Source organism: Triturus cristatus, chromosome 9 (genome assembly GCF_964204655.1).
Source record: "Triturus cristatus chromosome 9, aTriCri1.1, whole genome shotgun sequence".
NCBI classification, from domain to species: Eukaryota; Metazoa; Chordata; class Amphibia; order Caudata; family Salamandridae; genus Triturus; species Triturus cristatus.
In genome coordinates, this window is record NC_140592.1 from 1,098,293,478 (window position 1) to 1,098,313,402 (window position 19,925).

A 19,925-nucleotide genomic window follows, 5' to 3' on the forward strand; every position below is an offset into this window, starting at 1 on the left:
CATGTGGTCGAGCTACCATCTCATCTCCATGCGAACCTCCTCTGTGAGGGGAACTTGGTCTGTATATTGCAAGCTCTTGCGGAGATGGGAGGCTTTCAGACGTAGTAGCGCCCTGTAATGGAGCGGGCCCGGGAAGATAGCCTGGATCGACGAGGACAAGAGACCCACCAGGCGAGCCATCTGCCTCAGCGAGCTGGAAGAACGAGCTAGAGTGCGTCTAAGCTCCCTGCGAATTTTGATGATCTTCCGTGAGGGAAGGCTAAGGGAACGGGCCACCGAATCGATGGTAACCCCAGGAAGGTCACCTGTCTGGACGGGGTCAGAAGAGACATCTTGCCGTTGATGACAAACCTCACGTTCTGCAAGAGATCCATTGTTACCTTGATCCGGGCAACCAGACGGGAGGGGCACCACTCCAGAAGCAGGATATCATCTAGATAGACGATGAGGCGCAGCCCCTTCACCTGAAGTGTCTCCCCAACCGGCTTGAGAACCATCGTGAAGCACCATGGAGCTGACGAAAGGCCGAACGGAAGGGTCGCAAACTCGTAGATCACACCCTTCCAGAGAAATTGAAGGAATTGCTTGCGAGGAGGGTACACTGGTACTGTTGAGTACGCGTCCTTTAAATACAAGCACGCCATCCAATCGTTTGGTTGCAGGAGGTCGCGCAAAAGATGGATGCCTTCCATCTTGAAGTGGCGGCAGACCAGCCACTGATTGTACTCTGAGATTTATGATGGGACGCTGACCGCCGTCTGTTTTGTCCACGATGAAGATGTTGCTGAGAAAACCTCTCGGATGAAGGCAGGAGGGAACAACGGCTCCTTTCCGCTGAGCTCGGTCACCTCTTTGTCGATAAGAGCGATCTTGTCTTGTGCGAAAAACAGCGGTTTGGGGCGAGCGTCCTGGACGGGAGCACCGTAGAACTATACTGTTTGTAACACCCAGGAGTCTGAGGTAATGGTTCTCCAAGTGTGCTCAAAGTGCCAACCTGCCCCCCACTTTGAGGTGTTGTAAAGGTAAAAGTCTCACCTGTTGTGGCGAGTGGTTGGCCTCGTCCTCTGCCTCCCCGGCCTCTGTATCTGTGGCGGGACTGGAAGAACTCCTGTCTGCCGGGGTCCGTATTCTTCAATCAATCAGTCATTTGTAGAGCGCACTAATCACCCGTGCGGGTATCAAGGCGGGGTGGGGGTGCAGCTTCCGCTCGAGCAGCCAGGTTTTGAGAAGTCTCCTGAAGGTCAGCGGGTCCTGGGTCTGTCGCAGCTGTGTGGGTAGGGTGTTCCATGTCTTGGCGGTGAGGTAGGAGAAGGATCTTCTGCTGGTGGTGGTCCTGTGGACGAGGGCGAGGATGGTGGAGCGAAGCTGGCGGTTCGGGATGTAGAAGGTGAGCCTTTTGTTGAGATATGCTGGTCCCGCGTTGCAGAGTGTTTGTGAGCGTGGGTGAGTAGCTTGAAGGCGATCCTCTTGTTGACAGGGAGCCAGTGCAGGTCTTTCAGGTGGGCGGTGATGTGGGTGTGGTGGGGTATGATGAGGATGAGGCGTGCGGAGGTATTCTGTCTGCGTTGGAGTCCTTTCTGGAGTTTGGCCGTGGTTCCTGCTCAGAGGGTGTTGCCGTAGTCCAGCCTGCTGCTGACGAGGGCCTGGGTGACCATCCTTCTGGTTCCGGTGGGGATCCATCTGTTGATCCTGCGGAGCATGAGAATGGTGTTGAAGCAGGAGGAGGAGACAGCGTTGACTTGCTGGGTCATTGAGAGCGATGAGATCAGGATGAACGCCAGGTCGCGTACGTGGTTGGTGGGTGTGGGTGCAGCTCCCAGGGCGGTTGGCTACCAGGAGTCGTCCCAGGCGGAGGGGGTGGAGCTGAGGATGAGGACCTCAGTCTTGTCTGAGTTAAGTTTCAGGCGGCTGTTCTGCATCCAGTAGGTGACGGCCTTCATTCCCTCGTGGAGGTTGATTTTGGCGGTGGCGGGGTTCTTGGTGAGCGAGAGGATCAGTTGAGTGTCGTCGGCGTAGAACACTATGTTGAGGTTGTGTGAGCGAACGATGTTGGCGAGCGGTGCCATGTAGATGTTGAAAAGGGTGGGGCTGAGGGATGATCCTTGGGGTATGCCACAGATGATCTAGGTGGCTTCAGAACGGAAAGGGGGGAGGCGGACCCTATGGGTTCTGTCGGTGAGGAAGGAGATGGTCCAGTCCAGGATTTGGTCGTGTATTCCTGTGTCGTGTAGGCATGTGCGTAGGGTGTGGTGGCAGACTGACCACCACACCCTACGGTGTTCTTCTTGCCTCCTCGTTGAGGGCCTTGGGTGTAAAATTTCCAGCCGAGCGACCCCTGCCACGACCGGCGCTGACAAAAACACGAGGGTGGAAGACTTTTTTGATGAAGGTCTGCGCTTTGTCGAGGGAGGTAAAGGTCGAGACAAACTTCGTCAGTTCCCTTATGAAGGGATCCCGGAAAAAGGCCACCCTGAGCAACAGTGCCTGCCTCCGAAGAGGCCAACTCCCCAAGCTTGGGGTCGACTTTTAAAAGGAAGGAACAACGCTTTTCGTTTGAGAGAGCGCAATTAGCATTCCCCAAAAAGACAATGGCTCTCTGTACCCAGTTGGAAACACGGTCTGGTGATAACGTGGAACCTGTCGCCTTAGCCTCTTCAGCCAGTTCCAATATTTTGGTAAGCAGTCCAGTCAGGTCCAGGAGCTTATCCTGACAGTTCTTCCAGTACCGATCATTACCCTTCTTGGGATCCCGAATATACTTTTGCAGGAAGGTCACCATCTTCGGGTCCGGTCGTGACCTTACCCGGAAGGGTTGGACGAGGGCACTCTGCCCTAAGGCAGGCCCTAACCTCCTTATCAAGAGGCTTACGTAGGCGACCGGCAACGAAAGCCGAAACCTTAGGGCAAAGCATCCAGGCTGAGGAACGTGGATGGATTAGGTCCTCAGGGACCAGCATATCGGAGGGGTCTTCACTCTGCTTAGAGGAGTCTGAAGGGGGCACACTAGGGCCCCAAGGCATTGAGGGTCCTGCTTCATCCTGGACATCCCCCGCCGAGTCGTCATCATCTTCCTCCTGGCCAAAGTCTGGGGTTTCCAGAACGTCTGGGGTGCTGTCCTGCTCTGGTGGAGGAGGCCTGGCCAAGAAAGCCCTTTAAAGGCGCTCCAACGCCCCCAACTCGGGTGCCGAGGTGCTTTTACGCTTCTCCGTGCGTTGGGGTTGCTCTGCCTGTATGGCATATGCATACTGCATAATGCGGCGCTTGAAGGGACCCATTGCTGCCTCCACTGCTTGATGGATAGACGCGTCCACAGCGTCACAAAAGCTCGTCATCCAAGGGGATAACCTGAAGCGATTCCTCTTCCGTGTAATCCATTTCCATCATTGGATAATCGGACCTCTTGACCCGAAGGTGCAGTAGAACGAATGGCAGTCTACACGCTCACGCGTGAACAGGCAAGCCTGAATATAATGGCAGAAGTAGGTATAGTGGAACACTTAATTTTTCAATGCCGCAGAGCGGCTGGCAGGTAATATGACTGCCCGAGGGCGACGCACCCTATGCTGCAACAGGTGTCTGAAGGTCTGGGCCCACCCCCACCACAGCCAGTAAGCGCAATGTGAAGCAAGGAAAAATGCGCCTTACTTAAACCTGCCTCACAGCAGTAATCTGACCCACGAACAGCAGGTGTCAACGCTGTGGTTCTACCAATTGAAACGAAACAACCAGCAAACGCAGGTGTCAGAGTTCCCAGACATGGCAGGCAAGGGTACGCATCGGCCGGAAAAAACGTGGGTTGCGCTTTTGAACTCGCCGCTCCTCCACGCCTAGAACGGCGCGGACCAACGAGATCAAATCGGCCCCCCCTGGCGCGCTGAGGCGCACTGCACTGCAGAGCCTGTCCTGAGGGGCCATGAGCGGAGCTCGAACGCACCCGGGCCCCGATCAAAGATAAGACCTTTGAGGGGAAAAAACATCAAACAGAGCAAATACCATCAATCGACGCCGACGGCGAGACGCCGCGCACAAAGCGGAACTCAACACTGAGGAGACACCGACGTGCCCAACCCAGTCACCCGTGAAAAATACCCACCTCCGCCGAAGTCGCAGGAGGGGAAGGGCACAACAGCGCGATTATCAAACACTACGCGCAACACAGTGTGAAAGAAAAGTGCGCAATATCCATTAAACACATCAAATTCACTTAGCAAAACGCAGTGTAAATAAAATGTGACTTATCTGCTGGCAGCAGGAAAGAAAGAGGAGTTGCCACAGGAAGCACACGCCCTTGGGGATGATGGAGGATGCTGATTGGCTGTTATGGACTGCCTAAAGCACCATGGGAGTGCTAGGTTTTTGTTAAAAATTTTAAACTTGAACACTGCTGGCTGTAAGGAATAAAGGAAGTTACATTGGATTGTATTAAGCCCTTGCACCGTACTTTATATGAGTCATTGCCATCCTTCAAATGGACAATGACTAATATTTGCTATAGCAAAACATACTGACACATCTCTTCCCCCCCCCCCTTTTCTCTTACTCATTCTCTCTCCTCAGCTTGATTTTCTACTTTCATTTTCTTTTAAACAAACAATTAAGAAAAAAAATCCTTAAATAGAGCTCCTTAAAGTCATTGCTTAGCATATGAGTTGGGCATTACGTTTTCAAAATGACTATAGAAAGAATTGCTAGGTTGACCTCGCAACTGGTCATCAGCTGATTGTTTTTCAACTATCCCTTTGGCCATTAGGTGCATTGTTGCCCCTCGACCTCGCAAATAAGCGTTATTTCCCAGTTCTCCTAATCTTTTCATTTTTACTGGCTCCTTAGTGAAGCAATTGCAGTATAGTGTGTTCTTTCTCGTAAGATGGGCTTATGCTTTTGTGAACCAATCAGGGTACAATTTACAGGTGAAGAAAGTCATACAAATCTTTTAACATATTTCCAAACAGTTTTTTAAATTGTTGAAAGGCGAGCTAAATACTGCTGCTAGGTTCCTCCTATATTACTCCTGTTTTTTTATTTATGTACTGTAGCACTAGGATTGCAATTGACAGCTTCACTAATGGTTTCTCTACGCACTTCAGTCTGGGTTGTACCTGCAACCACTACTGACTCCTACCTTCTTGTGCTGCATTACCTCACTTCTTCCTGTCCATGTATTTTCTTCTTTTCTCATTGTTCTCAAACCTGTCAGCTGCATTCAGTATTGTTAGAACTCTACCTTCTTAGGCACCATTTCTTTTTTTTCTGTTTCATTAGTCCTCGCACTCCTCCTCTCCCTGTGGTGGTGTGCACATAGGTTTCTACTGGGTTTTGCATCCACACAGGCCCCTACAAGCCCACACACACCACTACACACCCACACACTTTCCCTCACCTAATTGCTTACAATTCATATTTCCACAACATGAGTGCTACAAAGATGTTTGGGCTCCTTTCATTAATTGTGTAGGCACAATATGGGCCAATGGTTAATTGTCTGTTCGTGTCATTGCTTTGTATCTGATATTTTCTTGACCTTTACTACATTTTTGTGAACTTTTCAAAATGTCAGTGCCACCATGTCATCTTATTTATTCTTCTTTAGCCAGTTGCCTTTTATGAAGAAAATAAAATATAAAAAAATAAAATAGTAAATGTATTGTGATGGGTTTGTTAAAAATTGTTTTTATTTTCATTTTCAAGCAAAACAAAAAGTTCAGTCATAACATTGATGAGAGAATCATTGCACATAGGCCATTCTGTTTCCATGTTTACCGTAGTATTTTCTAGGAGACAGGGGTGTAATAATACATTTAATAGATCATATCTCTTTCTATAATCCCCTCCTGCCCTTCGTGATGGTTCTTTACTGTGAAGTAATAGGCGGGGCTCAGCAAGAGTCAGTGGTTGTATCTCCATCCCGAGAGGGCAGTTGCGTAGTGGTTATTCCCCTTTCCTCCATTTCTGACCAATAAAAACTCAGCCATGGGTCCCAGATCTTCCTAAACTTTTTGGAGCATCCTCTGGCCGCATATGTCGTCTTTTCAGCCCCCATATATAGGTCCATGCCAGCTCTCCACTCTTTAGAGTGGGCATATGTCGCGCTCCCCATTTTCTGTCAATATCCCTTTTGCCCACTATGAGCCCTAAATTACATATTAGTACTTTGTATCTAGGGAGATCAATCTCTTTGGCTATACCTAGAGGTGTATATTTGGGCTCTAGGGGGATCTGTGCTTCCAATATAGTGTTCATTTAATTTAATATCAGAGTCCAGTATTTCTGCGCCCTTTGGCATTCCCATATTGTGTGTATATATATGTGCCGTCCATCAATTGTGTGTCTTTTGCTTTCTCGCCCTAAGTGCACCAGGTATGCCCAGACGTGGGTCCTGGGCTCACTGTGCCACTGGAATCGAGCTATCCTGGCTGAACAGGGGTGAAACCCCGAAACCGGTCCTAGGATGCTTGTTTCCGGTCCAGGGAGGAACTGGCTTGGCAGTTCAGGCTGGACTGTTCCCATGAGGCACAGGGTCAAGACTGATTTGCGTATGGCAAGGTCTAAACTGGGATGGCATGGTGAGCAAAAGAAAGATGGATTTAACCCAGATCTCTTGACGGGGGGGGGGGTGAATGTTTTGATTTGTTTTGCATTCTGTTCATCAATTGTGTGTATTTTGCTTTCTCGCCCTAAGTGCGCCAGGTATGCCCAGACGTGGGTCCTGGGCTCACTGTGCCACTGGAATCAAGCTATCCTGGCTGAAGAGGGGTGAAACCCCGAAACCGGTTCTAGGATGCTTTTTTCCGGTCCAGGGAGGACCTGGCTTGGCAGTTCCGGCTGGACTGTTCCCATGAGGCACAGGGTCAAGACTGATTTGCGTATGGCCAGGTCTAAACTGGGGTGGCATGGTGAGCAAAAGAATGATAGATTTAACCCAGATCTCTTGACTGAGGGGTGAATGTTTTGATTTGTTCTGCGTTCCGTCCATCAATTTTGTGTCTTTTGCTTTCACGCACTGTGTTACAGCGCAAGCAGTTGGGTGACTGCTTTTCCCATTGCGTGTAAGCGTGCCCTGTCATAGTAAACCCTGTGAAGGATTTTGTATTGTATGAGCCGGAGTCGCAGCGTGATTGCCACCTCCCTCAGGTGTATCAGGGCTTCCTCCCAATCAGTGTCTTCTAGTGGACCAGTAATGATTTCCCTCTTGGATCGTAGGGATTTTTGTATGTCGGGCATGTTATTGATTAGAGTTTTATAGGTCCAGGAGACTGCTTTGGAAGATATCTCCTCCTGCAGCAGCCTGCCCTCCAATGGCGCATATTCAGGGAGTTTGGTCGTGTCTACTTTCTGTGCTCGCCAAGCATGTTTGAGTTGGAGGTATTTGTAGTTTTGTGTGTGCGTCAGTTGGAATACAGCTTCTAGCGCTGAATAGGGGATCAGATAACCTCCTTGCACAATGTCCCCCAGTGTGGAGATTTCCCATCATGTCCCACTTCCTAAAATCACGCAGCCCGGTTATTTCAGGTAGCCTCTTGCCTTCCCATAGCGGTGTCGCCCTTGTGAGTTTCTTGTCCCATCCCATTTGCCTCTCTGCTCCTTTCCATGCCTCAATTACTCTCTGTGTAGCAGGCGGCAGGGCCTTGATGCCTGCGCCTCCATATAGATAATGAAGGTGGGTACCACTTTGGAATTGGAGTCTTTTCAACATGAATGTTGGGTGGTCAACTGCCGTGTGTCCCCACTCATTGATAACAATGAGGTGTGCGCCCCTATAATAGGACCGTATATCTGGGAGTGCTATCCCTCCATCGTATTGACTATGTTTTAGTGTCTCTAGTGCCACCCTGGGGTGGCCCCCATCCATCATCAACGTCCGGAGGTCATTGTTAATCGTAGTGAAGATTGTTTCTAGAATTGCATGGTATGTATTTGTAAGATGTAAAGCAGCTTTGGGAGAGTGATCATCTTCTACATAGTCGCCCTTCCCAACAATGTCAAGGGGAGTTATCACCATCTCAAAATTCAGCGACAACCCGCTTAATGTTTCTGTGGAGGCACTGCACTTCATTTGTGGAGATGAACATTCCCAGATACCTAAACCCTTCCCTAACAACCTGGAGGTGCCCTAGCATTGCATCCATATCAAAGGCGCCTCCTGCAGGGTATATGCTTGATTATTGCCAGTTGATAGTATATCCCGTGTGCTCCCCGAATTTCTTAAACTGCTGCAAAATTAGTGTGATTGAGTCGCTAGGGTCAGTGATGTATAGTAGGATATCGTCAGCGTAGAGCGAGATCCGTTCATCACTTCCAGAGTTTTCTTTGTATTGGAAACCCCCTATCCCTGGGTGGGATCTAATCAGGCACTCTAAAGGCTCCAGTACTAGTGCAAACAGGAGGGTGGGACAAGGGGCAGCACTGCCTGGTTCCTCGTTTATTAGGGAATCCACTAGATAACGTCCCATTGACATGTACTATAGCTCTTGGTTTGGTATAAAGTAGGTCTACCCATGATATAAAGTTTTGTCCAAAATCGGATTTTACCAAGACTTCACGTATGAAGGGCCAGTGAACCGTGTCAAAGGCCTTTTCTGCATCTAAGGAAAAGAACAGGTGTCGAGTGGGTCTAACTTTCACCGTGTTCAGTCAATTGGCTAGACGTCTGAGGTTAAGGCGCGCAAAGCGATGGGGCATGAATCCCGACTGGTCTTGATGAATAAGGGTCAAAATCACTGTTACCAAACGGGCTGCCAGTACAGAGGCCAAGATTTTGGTCTCAACATTGAGCAACAAGATTGGGCGATACGACCCACAACACTCAGGTGGTTTCCCTGGCTTGTGGATTACTACTATTGTAGCATTACAAAGATCAGCCGGAACTGATCCCTCCTTCCGCGCCACATTATACATCTCTAGGAGATGTGGTGTTAAGGAACTAGCGTTTTGCTTGAAATATTTTGCAGGTAATCCTTTTGGACATGGGGCTTTTCCTGATTTTTGCTTGTTAATTGCATCTAATATTTCTTGCAAGGTGATGTCTTCGGCCAGGGCATCTTGATCAGCTTGAGACATCAGCAAGATAAGCTTTACAAAAGGCCAGTGGACTTGACATCTCCTCTGAGACGGAGTTTGATTTGCCATTTGGGCCATCAACTAACGATAAGTGCTTCCTTTGCAGTGGTGGTCCAAAGGTCAGCTTAGGTCCCAGATTTGCAACTGATACTAGTTGAGATCAGACACAACACTAACTGAAGAAGTTCAGACGGTTAGCATATAGACAAAAACAGTTCACCCAACCAGTACAGCAGTCACTGCAGAACGTTTGAGGATGTGGGTCTTACATGCACCACTTAGGCCGGCATGGGCGTCAGTCCGCCCATACTCCCTCCCATTCCCCGCCCCTTCTTCAACAGACACAAAACATCTTTAGTTTTTCCTTACTGACCCATGCCCATTTCATAAAGGTGAGAAATTATCACTTTCTCCCAGGATGACAATCCATCAGGTCTGATAAATTAGGGAGAGGAGTTAGCCTAACGGCTAGGGCGGTCAACCTCGAATCTAGGGAACTGGGTTCGAGTCTCGGCGATGACGCTCAACATCCTGCGATTCTGGGCAAATCACTTAATCTCCCCGTGCCTAACAAAAAAGTGAATGTGTCCTCATGTAACGCAGCTGGTGCTTTGTAAAGCGCTCCGATACCCGATACCTTTGGGTCAAGTTTGCGCTCTATAAAACTCCGTAAAATAAAATTAAAATAAAATGTGTCTTGCAAATTGTTTATCATGGCTGCGTCCTACCGTATCATTTAACCCTAACAAACATCCCCTGTGGGGCTATTAAGAGGGTACCGGGCTCTGAAAGAGGAGAGGGTTACAACTCTCGTTATTTCCTTGTGTGAAAAAAGGGCAGGGGTCCTAGACCCATTATGGACCTTCCACATGTGAATGCCTTTTTGCTGAAGGACAAATTAAAAATGTTGACACTGGTGCAAATCCTGAATCCCTGGACCCTGGCAACATATTTCCCTAGGGCAGTCCCACTGACATTACCTGCGTTTCAACGTAGGCCAGGAGGGTATTTAATTTGCTGTGTTCCCTTTCAGCCTCATGAGAGCTCTTTGAGTGTTAACAAAAGTGATGGCTGTGGTCGTGGTCCATCTTCGGAGGTCGAGGACATCAGGCTTCATCTACCTCAACCACTGGCTTTTGAAGACTGGCTTGTCACAGTCAGTTGTAGACCATTTCCAGACGACATCTAACCTCTTGGCATTGTTTTTGTTCATCAACGAGCCAAAATCACACCTGACTCCTTCCCAATGGCTTCTGTTCATTGGAGCTGTTTTGGCTGCAGTGCAGTTTCAGTCGCGGAGAGTTCAGAACATTCGGGTTATGATTCTGTAGTGATCAAGTCCACGCAGTTGAGATGAAAAGGAGGTTTATTAGAAGATGGTACAAGATCACAAAGAGACCATAAGTAGATCTGATAGAGATCAGGGTAAGACCCCACCAGGAGCAGCCAGCAGGCAGCTCAGCCCAGTCAAATGTTGCTCATTTGACTGACAACATTCCAAACCATGTCATTACTGTAGGATTCTACAGGCAGGGCATGCATAACCATGAAGTCAGGATATAACATACCCCCCTTTCTCCCAAATAAACAAAAGAACAACCATGACAGAAACAGGAAGAAGAAACCAGAAAGGGGAAAAACAGAAAAGCAAAATGGAAAGAAAACGAAAGGGGAGAGCAAGAGAGAATAGAACATATCAAAGTAAAGAGAAGAATGAAGCGAAGAAAATAGGCACAACCCATCCTCCCTTTTACAAAGAAAAAGGAAGAACAAGTGACAATAACAAAAAACAACTTTGTCAATGTCGAGACAGTATATGGATCATGACCAAAGAATCTTTGAACAGCATGTGGAGAACGTTAACAACAATATTCCAACATAATGCATCAATGTGCTAAATGGACTAAGACCCATAGCAAAACGTACAATGTAGAACAACTGAACTAATCGTACAATCCCATGAAGAAAAAAAAAAGGTGGTGGTGGTGAAAACAGACTGTAATGTGAAAATAACAAATGAACAATGGACTCCAAAAGTGAGAACTTCGGGTCCTTGAACTCAAAATGTAAATCCAAGAAAATCATTGTACAACTGAAACACAATGCAGAGCTAGAGTAGGGAAGCAAAAAGCATGCAAAAAGGGACTCTTGACGGTGAACCTTTACATAGATCCTCCATGAAAGTGAAAACAGAATAGTGAAATGGACTCTTGACGGTGTTTACCAACTTGGCGTATACCTAGGTTCCATGGACAAAAGTGATGAAGGCAGACCGGTGATCCCACGCCGGTGAGCGACTACTCACCCGAGCTTTAGAAAACACAAGGCACCCTAGCATAAGGGACAAGACATAAACATGCCTAACGTTCCCCAGTATCTATATGGCGCATATAAGCATTTGAGCAGAAACAGTAGAAAACATAGTTCACTATAAAAAAAAATATTACAAATATGCATGAGGACTTTGCGAAGATGATGCAAACACTATACCACCCCACACAATACACTTCTTAATATAAATGTTAAGGTAATACTGAATAGACAGAATACTCGGGTGCTGTCTTTCAATCACCTAGTAGCCCAGCTGGTTGGTGTGTTTTACTAAATAAGACATGTACGTGTGACTTTTCCTAACTTATTAACCAATACAAACTGTCAATCCCCTTAAAAAACCACCACCTTAAGTAAAATAAGAACATGCATTGTAGTGAATGTATACGTCATGTAATGTCCAAGTTAGGACGCACCTCGACTGGAGGTCATATGTTACGTACGGGATGAAAGGCAAAAACCTAACTAACACACCTCCGGAGAGGTCAAGAGATTGTGCATAGTGGATGTACACATAATGTACTATGAGACAAAATATTGACCAAACAATGAACCTTGTGTGAAGGTCTGTTAAACTGCATATGCACCGATGACGAAACACCCAGGATTGAAACCTAGACGTTGTGCACAAACACCACGGAGGCAAGAGAAGCTCTGTATGGCTGAGTGCGAGATAATGTGCGTGGTAGAGAGGCACGAGGAGTTTTCAAAAAACACAGCGGTTGTACTGCCATGTAGCCTCGCTGAAAATCAATTACTTAAAAGGTTATAGAAAATGTATTTCCCTTGTAACAATTGAACACACAACACTCGGTTGAATACACAATATCCAGCAGGCTTCTAAGTCCAGACGAGCACTTCACTGACAAGGAACACAAAATCAAGCAGACAATAAAAAAAACAAATGCCAAGAATGCTTGATATGAGGAAATAACCTCTGCATATGACGAAATCTAGTTGACTTGTACACACATGAGCAAACATAGTTCTTCGCCAGACAGTGTGTCAGATTGATTGATTCATGCACAAATAAGCAGATGGGACTGACGTCCATAACGTACACCCTGCGTGGAGCAAATTGGACTGTAAACTGTACACCCAAAACATCTCTAGTGACAGTAAAATACATGAGTTGCAAAGGGACATTTACCTACGCATAGTCGCCTTGAGTGTAAAAAGATAGGAAATAAAATCAGAACAAAACCTAGCGTTAATACCCCTATGGTATGGGTGAGAACCCATATATTTAATTACACCCATGCATAGCTCCCTGGAGGGAGGTAGAACAAAGTTGTGCACCAAAGGGTCAAACACACCCTATGTAGGATAAATGTATTAAGCCCAAATACCCTGTGAAGGAAATATAAAAAACGGGTGCACACTGTGCACTAAACTGATGAGATAAAACCCAATAAACACACCACATTAAAATATATTGTTCACAGTTGTGAAGAGACTAAACTCTAATACCCAACAACGGGTAAAGACAATAAATGTTGTGCACTGTTGAGAAGAACGACACACCTCGTGTAAAGGTCAAATGTCTTACACTGCAGTGATGGGACTGGGACCCATACTACTCCCCTCTAGTGGAGGTCGTTTGTTGCGCACTAAATGGGAATGTAACCCATGTGAGACACCTCATATAGAGGCAAAAAAAAAAATGTTGTGCACAGTAGAAGATGGGAATGTACCCCATTTGAAACACCTCATGTAGAGGCAAACATGTTGTGCACCAGACAATGTTACAATTTGAAAATACTTCAGGCTTGCGTAAGTCAGGTGTATAAAGAGATAACATTGCCGCCAACGTACATGTGACTTCGTGAGAGAAAATGGTCCCACTGAGCATGTACAAGTAAAACATTTGAATGTCAACAAATTGCACCATAAACGAAATATAATGTAACAGTCACAGGAGGGCCTGTCACGGGGATAGAAACAAACATACCCAACCAATGAGATGTTGACGCAGAATATAACCTTCGCATAGACACACCCTGTAGATAGGAACATTAGAAAGTGTACGGGTAGGAACCCGCAAATTGATTAATGCGAAAGGACAGTAACCTCTGCATAGACGCACCTTGTAGACAGGTACATTAGAAAGCGCAAGTCAGGATATAACAGATTCCAAAATTGACAGTGGTGACATATGTCCCTGCTGGGCTGGGGAGGCCATCTTCTGAAGGAGGAGATCAGAGGACTTTGATGTCCAACAGACGCTCAGCTCCACCTCCATATATTTGAGTGACTGGTTATTCGTCTGGCTCTAAAGGCCTTCCTGCTGATCATTAAAGGGAGAGTGGTGCAGATTTCCATGGGCAACACCACTGGAATGGGGTATTGTAACAAACAGAGTAGAGTGGTGTCCTGGATTCTGTGCCAGAAGTCTCTAAGCCTCTGGGGCCAGGGCATTTTCATGGTTGTGAACTATCTGGCTAGATCCCTGCATTCTAGAGCAGACTAGTTGAGCAGGCGGCTCCTGGCAGATCACAAGGAGTGTATATATCCCGTTAGAAGGGCCGTGGCTGCATTCCTAGGGGGCCGCAAATGGCTATTGAAGTACTTACAAATGAGGAAAGGAAGGCCGGGAAGTGATATTTTATTTATTTGGCACATTTCCAGGCAATCTTGATAAACATACAGCATCTGAAGTGCTTTAACCGAGTATGAACTGTGATCCTGGATGCCCTGAGGTGGTGGTGGGGGTCAGTGAGTGGGTTGGCAGGGTCAAGGAAGTGGCTAATATATTCTGTAACAGGTTTGCTATTTTCCTAACCTTCTGGTAACTACATACAAAACAAGCATTGGCATAGCCAATAGGTCTCGCCTTTGGGACCTTATAAGTGTTTAGCCATGCAACAGTTGCATAACTAAATACTTATAAGGTCCCAAAAGCGAGACCTATTGGCTATGCAAAGCGGCTGAGCGGCCGCGAAAGTGAAAGTGATCACGATCAAACATCAAAGCGGCCGCGAAAGTGAAAGTAATCGCGGTAAAGCGCGGCGCGCGCGCGCCCGTGCACATGCACTGTAGCTCTAGGCTGGCCTGGTAGCACTTTTTGGAGCCCTCTCAATATGTCTTGCCAGACCAGCGCATGCGCTGGGTCAGGCGAGACCTAAAAATGTGCGCACGTTATATGGAAAATAAATGCAAGTTAAACCAATCAATTTTTACTATGAATCCTCAGTTGCCTAATGCAATCAAGGCAGATGTCCGTTTGTGGCCAGAAAGCAGCACCACTAGATTTATGCAGGAGGAAAGGACCAAGGTTAAGAGACAGGGTTAAATAAATTATGTTGCAAGAAAATACAAATAATACGACTTGATGTGGCACATTTTATGATAGTATTTCATTATGTTTCCATTTGAACGCATGTGAATACTGTCTGGACAAAGATTTCACTTCCTTAGTACCAGTTTACCACCAAAGTACACCAATGATCAACTGAAAGGTGACTAATCACTTTTTGTGAAGGGCAGTCCACTGCGTGGCAACACGTTTCTACATTTGTAATACCTTTTAATCAGTTTGAGCTAGAAACGTTTTTATTCTGATGACTGATTAAGTGGCAAATGCGGCAAACTTCATAATTATGAGGAAAATACCACCTATTCGCATAATTTCATTGGTCCTATCAGAAAATCACAAAACTGAATTCCAGTTGGCACAGTGGGAAATAGTGGCATGCGTATATGTAGTGCTAAAAAGTCCAAGTTTATGACAGAAAACACTGTGAATATGTAAATCATCTTTTTTATCTATATATTTTTGTAATAAGTTATCAGACTACACCTAGAAACATTTTTTAAAAGATGCACTCAAGAATTCATATTACCTCTCCGTAACAAAGAACCTTTGTCGAGCCACAAGTGGCTCCATTATTTCAATTCTTTTCTGGCTCCTGATGTTGACTCAACGTCCTGTGGGCATATCACTTAATCTCCATGGGCCTAAAAACAAAAACTCTGACCCTGTGTAATGTAACTGGGGCTTAAAACGTGAGGAGCACTCCAATACCCATGTGAAGTGTGTGCGCTGAATAGAACTCCCAAAAAACAAAAGGTCCAGAGCCTGTTTCAAGACTATAGTGATTATCAGGCATTGGTGGGAGGCAGGTGAAGGAGACAAAGGAGATATCCTTCTACTCAGGGCCAATGATATCTATCACTAGTACAACAGGTGTAGTTGAATTGGTGCCAGGTGTGCAAGGTGAGCACTTCACACCGATTATGGGTAGCAGAATTTGTTGGTCAATTTCTGTTTTTGTTTGCTGAATTTGCTCTTTGTAGGTTTCAGATTCATTCTGGATTATGAGCTACTGAAAAAGTATCCATGACATTATCTTATAAGCCCCAACCCCCTGCACTCAGCCCTGACCCTCCAGTCCCTAGTCTTTGCCATAGAGACTTGAAGGGGGCAACTAAAATGTATTTATTTGGGGGGCCTCATAGAAAACATTTTGAAAACCTCTCCCCTAATGACTCATGATTGGTCCAGGCGTGTGTGGTACCCACAACATCTGGGCAGGAGTATCTGTCCTCCAATCAGACAGCCAGTTCATGAGGAACTTCTGCAACAATGGTATTGTCCTCGACCAGAATCTAAGTATATAATCATAAGGATTGAGCAGTGACAACTCCTTGCATTTGACCTGCCACCTGAGGTGGTTAATATCATCATTGCGGAGAGGCGCCCTCCCACGAAATCCATTTATACCAGGCTCCTGGACACATTTTTGGCCAGGTGTGACGCTCGTAAAAGTGAGCCATTACAAGCAGATGTGATTTTGTTTAATCTTTTGCCCAGCAAGCCCTTGCAGTGGGCACTTGTAAAGGTTGTTTGGCCAGCCTTTCTGTGTTTACTGGACCAGTCATCCTTGTTTAAATCGCCTGTTGTGATGGCATTTATTAAAGGTTTGACACGCGTTTCCTGCCAAGTATTTGTGATACCACAGTGGGACCTTCACTTGCTCTTGACGTTTCTCATGTGTACACCCTTCGAGCCGATGCATAGTTGCTCACTGCATCCACTGACTTTGAAGATTGTCTTCCTAATCGTTATTACGTCAGCTCATCACATGAGTTAACTCCAGGCACTTTCAGTGCAACCAGATACACAACCTTTTTCCTTGACAAGTTGTTGCTGTGGATCCTCGGGCACCATTCTCGCCAAAAGCCGTGACTCCCGTTAGCAAAGGGCAAACAATCACCTTGCCTGTGTTCTGTGCCCCACCTCATCCCTTGAAAGAGGAGATGCCCCATCGGCTGGACCCCAAAAGAGTATTTGCCAGCAGGTACAATAGATCGCAGAGTAACTTAAAAGGTAGAAAAAAGATAAGGCTAAGGAAATAAGGGGGAAGAGCTGAATAGATAGGGGAAAGTATGGCTGAAGGCTGCTGAAATTAGGTGAAAAAATTAGCTAGTTGCATGGTCAATGAAGAAGTGGCGGTTTTTAATCGTGGAATAATTGGGGCTAATCTTGTCAGAATTCAGCAGGTGGAGTTCCTTAGATATGTTGAATGCACCTGACAAGGGTTGGGTGGCAGTGAAGTGTTATCTGATCCTTAGTATGGCTTTCATATGCCAATAGTGTGGCTTCGCAACACTAAATATATCTAGTTCGTTTAAAAGCAAGTTAGGTAACTACATTAATTGTTAACAGTTACACACTTTACTCGATTGTTTTTAGTGAAAAGAGTGTCTGTGGTATTATTAATCAATGCAGTAATTATTATTTCCTCAGGATATTGACATCATATTTAGCAACATTCTGGACATTCATGAATTGACTGTGAAACTTTTTGGACTGATGGAGGATACTGTTGAAATGACGGACGAAAGCAGCCCTCATCCTTTGGTGGGCAGCTGTTTTGAGGATCTTGCAGAGGTGTGTTTAACTAAATTTTTATTTGTTGCTATTATAATGCAATGATTTCATTATGTGAATGTATTCAGTCTCTACTCATGTTAAAATATTTATATATATTCTTTACTCATATTGTACTTCAAGGCTTTTTAACTGTGTTTTAACAGCTTGGAGTTTTGGTTACATTTAAAGTACTTACATGGTTTGCATAATAAAATACTGTAGTAATAATTATTGTAAGTAAAATAGTAACTTTTTACAAATATTGGACACCATAGTTTGCCTTTTAGTGTCACTGTGAATACAGTGACATCTGGATGTTCGTCTTGATGAAGAGATGTACTCACATTAGCACTCCCACTGCATAACTAGGATTCAAACATGACCCACCTCCTCTGTTAGCCATCTAACATTTACTTATGTGACGTATCCTTCCCTTCAACTATGGTAATATTCATATCTTTCTTGCACAGGTTTGCAGTTACCTTGCTTTTTATTAACCTTCGATATCACTTCTTCATGTTATTGCTTGAATGTATGTCATATTCCTGTTTTTTCCATTTACATTCACTTGCTAATGGGTGTAGAGTTTCTTTTTTTACTTGATGTCTGTCAGTGTGGCGACCCCCCCCTAAGATGATCTATTTGTTGAAAGAACCAGAACCTCCTCTTTTCACCCTGTCTGCTTGTTCCCAACTTTACCCCCTTCAAGTTGCACATGACCTCTCAATAAAAGTGCTTGTAAAGCTGTTCTTAACCTTTGTATTTCTTCATTCTACACTGTGAGGTGCAGAAAGTGCTACAAAGATGAAGGATTTAAGTAAAATGAACAATACATTGTTGGCGTGTTGACAGTCTACTTTCGAAGCAGGTAGTTTTTATATTGAAGCTAAATAGATCAAGCAACAGTGGAGGATTACAGCAAAGGCATATATTGATAATTACCTGTATTTTAGCACAGTTCTGCACAACTTGGAAATTGTAATAATAATTTGATTAGTATTTCACTGGTATTCTAATTAAAGATAAAACATCAAAGCTCTGTATGCTGCTGTTTAATGAACCATTGTCATGCTTTGGGGAGTGGGAGAGATTTATTTCATACAGAATTGGCAACATATTTTGAATCGTGCATTATTTGTGGCAGAAACCAATCCTTTCTGTTTTTTCACTCACATATTTTCCCCTTTGCTATAATATACCAAGGGCCTCATGTAGGTAAATAAATTTTACCGGTTCTTAAATACCGAGCCGTACCGAATCGGTAAATTAGAATCGTTAAGTTATATGTAGGTAAAAATTCGGTAACAGTTACCGATTCGGTAACATTCGGTAATCACGAATCGGAATTCACCGAATCGGTAAATACCGAGGTGGTATTTACCGAATCGGAAAATACCGAGGTGGTATTTACCGAATCGGAAAATACCGAGGTGGTATTTACCGAATCGGAAAATACCGAATCGGTATGTACGGATTCGGTAAATAAAATCACATGACTTGACGAAACAGCTAATCCTGTGCAACGACAGCCCACCCAACCAGGAAGTGCCCACACCCAGGCAGGTGTACATAATTAGCCGAAGTGGCCACACCCAGGCAGGTGTACATAATTAGCCGACCCTGGAGAGGCTTGGAGTGCAGAGGAGAGGCAGGGAGCCGTTGCATGTGCGAGCGGGTAAACGAACAGCATGTCCAGCCAGAGAACACAGAAAGACGGAGGGGAAAGGAGGAGGAAGCTGAAATTTAGCCCCAAGGAACTCCAGGTGCTGGTGGAGGAGGTGGTGAAGCAGCACCAGAAGCTGTTTGGAAGGCAATCCCTGCAAGTGCCTGAGGCGGAAAAGCGCAACATATGGCTGGCCATCCAGGCGCAGGTCAATGCTGTGGGAGTGACCCACAGGGACATTGAGGTCCTCAAAAAGCGCTGGTATGACCTGAGGATTGTAACCAAGAGGAAGATGGGCGACATCCAGAAGGAGGCCAGCCAGACCGGAGGTGGAACCAACAGGGCACCTGCCCTCACCGAACTGGAGGAGCTGGTGGCGGCCACAATCGAGCAAGAGAGCGTCGTGGGTCTTGGGGACGCCGACAGCTCTGCCAGAGCCGCAACACACCAAGGTAAGACGAAAGCACAGCAATGTAGCCCCCCCTACCCCTATCCCACATCCCCCATTGTGAAACGAGAATCACACTGCAGTCCACACGTGTCAGTGCAGACAGGCAATGCATTCCGGGAGATGTAGTCAGGGCAACACTAACCATGACGTAAATGTTACAGGGCAACAAGGCATGTCACGCACTCGAGGCACAAGGAGACAGAGGACATATTGGAATGTGAAATGATTGATTGTGACGCTTGCAATGCAGCCCTTCGGGGACACTGAGCCAATGTTGTATTTCTGTCCACAGATGTGACATCATGCAGGACAGGGCATGCTGCAGGAGAGACGGCACACCGGCCACAAATATCACCTCTAGCCAGCACAAGTTCAGACCAGGGAGCAGGCCCACTGGCAGCCGCACCACCAACACAGCCAGCCTCGCCGCACCCAGAGCCAGCATCACCTCACCGAGAGCCAGCATCACCTCACCGAGAGCCAGCATCACCACAACCAGAGCCAGCATCGCCACTCATGTTCGAATCACCGGCCACATCTCCGCTTGC

General features: G+C 46.1%; 1 protein-coding gene across 1 annotated transcript in view; it reads left to right on the top strand.

The window, feature by feature from the left end:
• Nucleotides 1-19,925, top strand: part of SOS2 (SOS Ras/Rho guanine nucleotide exchange factor 2) — a 324,695-nt gene that overhangs the window by 131,920 nt on the left and 172,850 nt on the right. Inside the window, exon 6 of the mRNA XM_085627000.1 lies at nt 17,138-17,281. Coding sequence (XP_085483126.1) covers nt 17,138-17,281 — 144 coding nt within the window. The remainder of the gene's footprint in view (nt 1-17,137; nt 17,282-19,925) is intronic.